The 10,102-nt window shown below is 35.9% G+C and overlaps 1 protein-coding gene across 1 annotated transcript; it reads left to right on the forward strand.

Moving 5' to 3' along the window:
• Window positions 1-1,792: 1,792 nt before the first annotated feature.
• On the forward strand, window positions 1,793-6,877 carry LOC147854643 (serine/threonine-protein phosphatase PP2A-2 catalytic subunit). Its single transcript, XM_087331683.1, has 12 exons — window positions 1,793-1,998; window positions 3,038-3,094; window positions 3,222-3,305; window positions 4,129-4,200; window positions 4,306-4,377; window positions 4,520-4,560; window positions 4,652-4,718; window positions 4,840-5,031; window positions 5,121-5,210; window positions 5,290-5,341; window positions 5,925-5,980; window positions 6,344-6,877. Exons 1-12 carry the CDS (start codon window positions 1,900-1,902, stop codon window positions 6,407-6,409), a joined length of 948 nt encoding a protein of 315 aa, XP_087187809.1. The 5' UTR covers window positions 1,793-1,899; the 3' UTR covers window positions 6,410-6,877.
• The last annotated feature ends 3,225 nt before the right edge of the window (window positions 6,878-10,102 follow it).

Genomic DNA, 10,102 nt, shown 5'->3' on the forward strand with positions numbered 1-10,102 from the left:
TGGTGGGAGTTATCAAGGCTTTTTGACAATACTCATTAATGTTTCCTACACATCATGGTTTTATTGAAGCTAGAGGAGTGAAGGTGGGTATCCACTAGTTTGGCCTCGGTCTACCCAAGGAGAGCCTTAGTCTTTTGGAGTTTGTGCCTATCTTCTTCTCTCAACCTTCGTGGTGGGTGTAGAACAACATCTTATCCCTAGACTACCCCTGATCATGATTTTTGTGAGTTGGTGGGCTCTCCGAGGGCAGGGAGACATTGTAGAGTTTGGGCACTATTGGCCCCTCTTGGCCGAATCGTAGTTGAGATGTTGTCCTAGAATGTTTGAACACGATTAGAAGGCCATAATGTATCTATTTGGGATATAGGTTAGATTAAGAAATAAAGGGGCATTTAAATACAAAAGCTACCAAATTAAGTTGAAAGTGGTGTTTGGTAAGACAACCAACAAATCCCAGTTTACGATTGGATAGAAACATGCTTATGACATATAAACATCAACAACTATAACAATAAATATATTTGCATCTTTTTACTAAACGTTTTTACATAGGTACAACACCACTAATCTTCATCTTCTATATAATAATTTAATTATATTTCATTCTTCCATGATGCATGTATCTATATTTTTCTTGTGAGCAACAATGAAAAGGGTGAATAGGGGTGTGTATGCTCATGTGCGTGCATGTGTGTGAACACGAGTAACCAGAGACATTCAAAACGAGCGTTTGTGAGACTAAATTCGAGATGTATGTGTATGGGTCAATTGCCTAAAATTTGTTCAATGTTTTGCTAAACACATTCCTCTGTTCAGTTTTTTTAGAAATCACAAAAATGTATAAATACGTACACATCTATATGTAACTTTTGTTCCCTTTTTTTCTTTTTTGTTCCACCCCTTTCTCACCTCGATGAACCATCGAAGTTGGCTCACCGAAGTTTGATTTAACACTTCAACAATTCATCGAGAGGTAGGGTTGACACCTTGTTAGAGTTGTGAAATAATGACAAATACTTAAAATGTTGGGAAAACTACGACCACATAAAGACCTCATCAAGCCATCTTCCTATAGATGTAGACAACAATACATCCCAAATACAAAAAGAAAACATTAAAAATATTCTCTGTAAGAAAAGATGGAGCATAAACAAACCAACTCACGGTGGACCAACAATAAGGCAAGTTTGAACAATAAATTCGAGGCAACCATCGCTACCCACCCAAAAAGCATGCATGCCTATCTCATTCAGCCTCGAGTATAAGAATCACACACTCGCTCCACCCAAGCCACAACCACTAATACGATAGAGGAAATGCACACATCAAGTGGGGCACCAAGTCGAGGAAACATTGTAGCAGAAAAAAGGTAGGTTACAGCAATTCGCACGTCTTTCTTCCACCTCACACACTCTTCTCGTATGTTACCACTCGTCTCCACACAATTACACCTCTCTCTCTCTCCCCCATGCAATCACTCTTTCCACATCTCTAATTCTCACAATCTTGCCCTTCTTCTGACTACTGTCTCCGAGCGTATGTTTCCCGTATGAGTTTCACAAGACAATGATAATCCTTCATCACAACATACTCTTAGGTATATGCACCCCCTTTGACACACACAAGAATAATAATAAGTTATAACAATAACAATAACAATAACAATAACAATAATATCATTCATTGTAAAGGATGAGGAGGTCGGGGGTTCGAATCCAGACAACATCCGAAGAACCACTCCTCCTCCTCCTCCTCCTCCTCCTCCTCCTAGACTCTGTCTCTCTCTGTCTCTCTGTCTCTCTCTGTGTCTTCTGTCTGTCGTCCGGCTTCCCCTGCCTGTCACTGCGCACGACAGCGACGCAGAAGAAGCCAGGGCGGTGCAGCAGAAATAGGAGCGCCATGACCTTCGTGCCGCCTCCATCCACCGTCGAGAGAAATGGCCAACTCGACTCTCAGATCGCTCAGCTTATGCAGTGCAAGCCCCTACTTGAACCTGAGGTTAGTACGTTTGGAGCCACGCGCAGCGTCCCCACCCCTGCCTTTGCTTTGAATTCCATCTTCTCTGACAGACCCTAGGTGTCTACTCAGAAGAAGAGGTTGGATAGTTCTAGGGTTTCTAGCCCTTTAGTTCTGCTTGTTGGTTACATACATAGATCTTGGAAGATGAGGAGGAAGAAGCACGACTGAGAAAGAAGAAAATGAAATCTTTCTGTCATGTTTGGAAAGAAAGTTAGATCTGTTGTGTTGAGAGATTTGAATTGATATCCTTTTAAGGTTAGTGAACAGAAGCACATGGGCTACCAAAGGCTTAGTCCAATATTTGAGCTGAGATGAATTTTCAGGAATTTCAATACAGTTTTATAGGGAGAAAGTTGCTAGTTCGCGAATGTCAATGACGGGAAATGCGTTGCAAATTAAACCAAAGTCATTGTTTTTTAGAGTTTCCTGAAGTTAATTTATAATTAGAGTTCTATATATTACGCATTTAGAGTGCATAGTTTCCACATTCAATCTCTAAACTATACACATCTTTTTATGCGTGGCATTTTTGGACTACGCACGTATACTAGTGGAGGTAACTTGAACCCAATTTCACACTGAAATTTGAACCGAAACTACATTTAGGGTGTCCACTTTGCACATTCTAATTCTACAAACACATCAAAGGTTGATATTTTGCCCTTGTTTGAAGTATGCCTATCAAAATTGCCAGAGGCATAGTTATGGTCAGATTCATATTGAAAAGATGTAATTTTGCTAAATCACACAGGATTTTTGGATAGGGCCAACATGAGAGTCTTCATGTACTGGCTTCCCCTTGATCAATCTTACTCTCTGAGAAAACATCCAAAAAACGGGTTTCCTGGATGCATGATTTTTGCATGTAATGATGCAATTTTGCTAAATCACATAGGAAAACTTTGTATATGGCTTGTATAAGAGTCTTCACGTATTGGCATACTCGTGCCCAATCTCATTCTCTAAGAAACGTCCAAAAAAGTAGCTTATGAGATGTTTGCTTTTCGTATGTGTTCAGGTGCGGGCTCTTTGTGAAAAAGCCAAAGAAATCTTGATGGAAGAGAATAATGTTCAGGTGATATAAGAAGTTGAACTTATTTATTTTGCTATGTTGTTTTGCTTTTAGTATTTAACAAGTAATAAGTGCATGCTAGAAAATTTTAAGAAATGAATTTGCTGATATTCTCATGAATCTGAAACAGCCCGTCAAATGTCCAGTTACTATTTGTGGAGACATCCATGGACAATTTCATGACCTTGCAGAACTATTTCGAATTGGAGGGAAGGTATCTGACACAGTATTTTGGTTTTTGGCAGTGTATAATTCTGTACTACATGACTTTGTGCTGGTATTTTTGAATCTTTAAATACACACACACACACACACACACGTACACAGCTTCTGGAATCACCTAAATCTATGTATATTGTGTTCATACATGATACGAATTTGGCAGGCGTTAAATCTTGTATGCATTTTCCATTTTCTCAGATGTAGTCATTGATTCCCAACTGCAGCCTATAGATGCTATTGAAAAATTAAATGTTTTCCAATGTTTATATACTTCTCTACTTACAAATAGTTTGAATGCTAACCTACCTTGCATCCGAGTAGGAAAACAATGGTTTCCTTTCTTAGCAAAACTCTAATATTCACAGAGCAGAATTAAGCTCCCTCGAAAATTCCTAAATTGGGCATGCGAGTATATTCCCCATTTTTCTGTGACAACAAAGGGTTGCGCTGATTTTGATTTATGCTTCTAGTGTTTGAATGAAAGTGCTACTTTTGTGCAAGTAGGAGAGGATATTGTGTTTGTGAACCTATGTATACATTTTGCAATCCTAATGATGAAAGTAAGGTGTGATACATGAAGTGAAACTCCTCAATCATGTATTCACTTCTTTATAATAGGTACTAAAATATTCATGTACATTTATTTCATGAGGGGAAACAAAAAGAAGAATGAGTGTGCTTCTTTGTGCTGGTGAGGTGTACACCTATTCATCAATTTGTGTCTTAATGTTTACAATCATGATTTGTTTAAAGTTTTTCTATTTGTTATTCAGACATTGGCGTGACTGGTGATTGTTATTGTGAGTTTCTTGCAGTGCCCAGATACAAATTATCTTTTCATGGGAGACTATGTCGACCGTGGATACTACTCTGTGGAGACAGTCACAGTAAGTTAGTTGTATACTATAAAAATTATGCAGGAAAACTAATTAGTTTCTTGTCGTTTCTGTGTTAATGTAAACTCTTGTTATTTTGTATTCTCTACCAAACAGCTTTTAGTTTCATTGAAAGTTCGCTACCCAGATAGAATTACTATTCTTCGGGGAAACCACGAGAGCCGGCAGGTTTGTTGATTTTGAATTTTTATTAAGGTCTATACAGATGCAAAACTTCCCTAGTTCTAAAAGAACACATTGGCTTGATTATTATTTTCCTACAAAATTGATGATACTGTGAAATTCATTGTCTTTTTACTAATCGTTGCAGATCACACAAGTTTATGGGTTTTATGACGAATGCCTTAGAAAGTGAGTGTAATATGTATATTGTCAGTGAACAATGATAGATGGTTATTGGAAAATTTCAGTAACCTTTGTGAACACAATGTTTATGTTACAGGTATGGCAATGCGAATGTTTGGAAGATATTTACAGATCTTTTTGATTATTTTCCTTTAACAGCCTTGGTATGTCTTTTAGCTAGACATGCTAATCTTCCAACTCATTTCCATATGGATTCATTGCAGCCTTTTTTCAGAGCAAGTAAAATATTTAATTTGATGTTGAGAAATTATTCAAAATTTGCAGGTTGAGTCGGAGATTTTCTGTCTTCATGGTGGTTTGTCACCCTCCATAGATACACTCGATAATGTGAGAAAACTGGATCGTGTGCAAGAAGTACCACATGAAGGACCTATGTGTGACCTATTATGGTCTGATCCTGATGATAGATGTGGATGGGGAATCTCACCTCGTGGTGCAGGATATACATTCGGTCAAGTAAGTGTAGGTGGATAGAAGCATGTTTTTCAATCACAAACTCATGGTCGATGCTCATTGCATACTCTGTTTATCTCACATTTATATAGGATATATCTGCTCAATTCAACCATACGAACAACTTAAAACTAATAGCCAGAGCACATCAGTTGGTCATGGAGGGCTACAACTGGGGTCATGTGAGTTGGCTATATGTGTGTGCTAACAATATCTTTCACTTCCGAAGAGAAATATTGATGTAGTATATGATGCATGCAGGAACAAAAGGTGGTTACTATATTCAGTGCACCAAACTATTGCTATAGATGCGGTAAGTTGTACGGGAACTTGCTTTCTCCATAACTTCTTGTTACTAACCGTAACAGTTATTAGAAAGTCTCGACCATAAAAGTTTGCGAATATTTCTCATGATGTAACCATATTATGCTACATAAAAAAGCAAAAGTTTGAAATGTCTTTAATTCAAGCATATAAAGATGCATTTTTCTCTGAGAATCTAGAAGACCTTAGCCCAATACCCCAAAACTCAATATTACTATTGAAACTCGACCATCTAACAACCACAAGCCACACAATTATACTTCAAAAAAATAATGAAGCTTTTTCTTACGTAAGCTGATAGTAGTGCATTCCATCAACTTAGCCTTTGTGACATGGAAATATAGATTTGTGAAGTTTTTGTATTGGCTTTCCCATAAAATTCCAACAAGGATAGTTATATGACCAAGAAAAAGAGAGTGAGTTGAAGCATAATGAAAAAAACTGCCTGGTGAAAGCTATCATTCAGTTCAAATCTTTGACTTGGTCAATATACTTGAAGATAATTCTGGATCTGGATCTGCTAGCTCTCTTCGATCTTATTTTACCCCTATACATTTGTTATTCATTTGTAGGGAACATGGCATCAATTCTGGAGGTGGATGACAGCATGGGACACACATTTATTCAGGTTTCTGTACTTTTTATTTTTACTTCATTCACATGTATGCGTATGATACATACACACATTTCCATATTCACTTAATCACCCATATACACAATTATAAATATAGTCATAGGTCTTGGCCTGTGAACCTGTCTAAATTTCAGGTGTGGCTAAATATGCCATAAAAAGTTTTTAAAGTCTCATACTAGTTTTTTTGTAAAAGCACTGTCTTGGACTGATTAATAAACATGACGGTACATGAATTTTTTAAATTATCTATCACACATACATATCCATACCCAATGTACATGCTACGTTTCCATGTATTATGTATTGAGTAAAATATAACCTCTTGTTTTTTTTTGTGGCTGTTTGCTTACGATATAGTTTGAACCTGCACCAAGAAGAGGAGAGCCAGATGTCACAAGGAGGACTCCGGATTATTTCTTGTAGACAAACTCTATGCACTGATGATGATGTTCTGGATTGTGAAAAATCACCATCTACAGGAGTAGCTTTTGTTGGGATGGTTCGTTAACTATGTGGAATACATTGCAAAGGGGTTTATTTAAGTTGGTGATGATGATAGCTGTAAAATTGAACAAGAGTTGTGTTTGGCCAGCTACCATGTATTGAGAGTAAAAAAGTGAGGATGGTGAAGAAGATAGTTGGGGCCTTCACCAGGTTAGTGACTTCACGTGAGATATGTGTTTGTTCTTTTTCTTTTTCTCTATCCTCATGAGTTCAGAAGAATGGTGCTGCCATAAAAAAAACCTCAGTCATGGACAAAGGGATCATCTATTTTTATGGCCGAGTTTGGGTTTGATTTTGATTCCTTGTATTTATATGTTCAAGATCAAGAGACATTGTCGAGGATGGAATGTGCAAAACATTAAATACAAATATTTTGTTTATTTTCTCCATACATTCCAAAGATGAGTTTACAAATCCCAGCCAACTTCCTATAATGAGTTAGAATCATTGGTGGTGGATTGTGTGACCACAATCTGTTATTCCCGTTCTTTCTAAGAAAATAATATAGCTTCGCTTCATGTCATTCATTTCTCAATGAATTCTGTAGTAAACTTTGCTAAGATAGGCAATAATTCCTTCTAAAATAGAGCAAGAGGTCCTCATAATGTTAGTGTAAATGGGATTTTGATGCTTTTGCGTGCTGCTCATATTCTTGTTTATATTAATGTTCTTTGCCTTTGTTCATACCAAGTGGACGTTTGATCTTAAATGCTTCTTCCGCTGCCGCGTTTTTCTATTATTTGTTCAGGATTGCTCCAGATTCCAACTTGTAATTTGTGAAGTATCTCATGATTTTTATGTTTTATTTTATCATAATGCCTAGTCACTAATTGCTGATGAAAGCGGAAGGCTTATTCTGAAGATAATTGATGAAGTTTCTTAATGTGTAAGAAGTCATGATTTTTATGTTTTGCTTTAGCATGATGCCTGATGACGAAAACGACCAAATGCTTATTGTGAAGGTAGCTTTAATGACATCTCATGTATCGTAGCACAAGGTCATATATTAAATCCTTGTAAGTGGCTGTAAACTATATCTAATATTTTTCAGTTTAACAGCTATGATGAAATATTGATACTGATGGAGATCAATCTTAAAGACAAATAACTCACATTCCAAGTGGAGTCAACTACTGGAATAGTATCATCATAAATAGCTTCGAATTGAAAACAATAAACTAGCATTCTTAACTAGTCATCATGTGAATCAGAGTTTGGAATTAGATTGTTTTATCAGCTTCTATATAAACGCATTTAATACCTTACCTTCTATCAAGGGCCCCCAAAACCCTTGGTGGCCACTTTTCATCTTCCAGAAATACTTCTTGAAGTTTTTTTTGTTTGTGTACGATCCAAGTCTACACTAGTCTTGAGTTTGACCTGATTGTCATAGTATGAAAACTATGAAGTAAAAACTTGTTAATTGCGATTGGTTTCATATTGAAATTTGTAATATTTTATGCCGAGGCCCTTTTGTAGGTCTTGCTATGCAAGCATTGACTTTATACAATGCAATGGTTTTCAGCCCTGGAGTTGTCGAAGACATATTTATACGTTTTTGGGTTTAGTTGGTTTCATCATTATCTTGGAGCTAGTCGACTTGACTTTTAAATTCTTCAATCATTGACTTAACTTGGTTAAGTTGTTTTGAGATTGCACTTCTTGTTAATATATGTTCAAAGCATTTGTTATCTATACCATTGTCATTTCTCTTTGGAACAAATGAATTTGGAGATTTGTAGTGAGGTGTACAAATTGGCCAACATTTTGTTATGTATTGCGTTTGATTGACGTTAAATTTGAAGAGTCCATTAATTGATTCACCCCATTCATTAAGAGGTAGATGTAGGGTTTTAATTAGTTCCACATACTTTTAAATATTACATTCATCCTTTTAAATCAAAATTTATTGACGAGATATTCAAAACAAACTACCTTACTAAACTTTGCATTATCTTTCTCTTGTATACATACCCCATAGTTGCATAGAGTCAAATTAATCTATGTTGATCATGATTATGTTGTACCTTTGGCTATATGTTTTGGTAATTATGCAAATCTAAGGGATATTGTGTGAGTATTGAGACAAGTTAGGACGATCTTGTAATTGTAGAATTGAAGAGTTTTTGGCTATTTTCTAGAAGGCAAGGTACCTTGGGGTACCTTGGTAATTTTGCAAAAGTTACAAGCGTTTTGGTTTTTTACCATACAATGAGATCCTATTACAAAGCCTTATGGTACTTTGTCATATATAAAGCAATTACAATCTACAATATAATATATAATTTTATACATAACACACAATCTCTTATCTATTTTTGCACATAAAACTAGTAGTATTTTGTTTGGAAATGAATACAATTTGTTTCTTGATAGAAAAAAAGGAAAGTTCCCATGTTATTCATCTTCAAAAAACCATTAGGAAAAGTTAGGTTATCTTTTAGAGCCATTAGATCTTGAAAATCTGGACAGTAGAGTGTGTGGTTAGTCACAGTTGGCGATATCCAAATAACATCACATTGTAGCCTTTGTAAGTACTCTTTTTACTTTTACTTTTGATAGTTTTTAGTAGCTTTTCCTTGGGGTGGGGTTTTTTAGGTGGGTGGGAGGCAAGTGACAAGAAAAACATTTTCCTTGAGCACTTGAATAACTTCTACCTAAATCCTAAGTGTCATTCACATGGAAACAATCACTATATTACTTTGACCTTCATTCAATGGGGTGTATGTATGTGTGTATGTTTGCTTGCCTTGGTTGGTGGTACCATTACATGTTTGGTTTGAATTGACACTCACAATCACAAAAGTAGCAAATCAGTGTGTGATTCAATCAACTAGGATATGTTCATACTTAATCTAAGACCAATTAATAAGTTTTAAATCATGTAATTAGTAGAGCTTGTTCGTAACAATTGAAAATTATAAATTTCCTAACCTCATATATATGTAAGGTATAAATACGTGCTTAGAATGATTTTTTATGTGATTAAGAGCCTCAACTTTAAGGAGTTACCTTAACAATCATTGTTTTCTAACTTCTAGTAAATAGAAGCATATTTAGAATTATCTTCCTTATTAATATCCTTGATGGTAGTGCATAGAAGGCCTTTTTCTATTGCAAATGTTTTCAACGAACATTGTTTGTACAAAATCATGAGCATATGTTCATAGGAAAATAGTCACTACATTGTTTTGACCTTCATTTAATGTTGTTCGCGTACTAGCAAAGTCATATTTTAGGGCGAGATGGTGATGGATGCAAGATGCATTAATTGTTCAAGTTTTTCCAACTCTATTCATACCACCAAGCATGTACACATGTTTGAAGTTTGTAACGACCACCAACATGTTATAATATTTCTTTAAGCACTTGAAAATATGATGGCACTTAGCTTACATGCTTGATGAATTTAATAGCTCCCTTAGTTGCACTAGAGTCAAGGGGCCTGATGAGTCTTTTTGTTGACATGATCATGTGTAACACACATTTTGACTACCCAATGTTATTGAATGTCCACAATCAATGTGGGCAACTATAATAAAGTGAATTGTAACCGTGACCCATGAAAATGTTTAGTTAGCAAACTTGATTGCGATACCATGGAGATGCAAG

This window comes from Azolla caroliniana, unplaced genomic scaffold (assembly GCF_043228905.1).
Source record: "Azolla caroliniana isolate FFs.n. ecotype wild unplaced genomic scaffold, voAzoCaro1.0.p SCAF_15, whole genome shotgun sequence".
Taxonomy (NCBI): domain Eukaryota; kingdom Viridiplantae; phylum Streptophyta; class Polypodiopsida; order Salviniales; family Salviniaceae; genus Azolla; species Azolla caroliniana.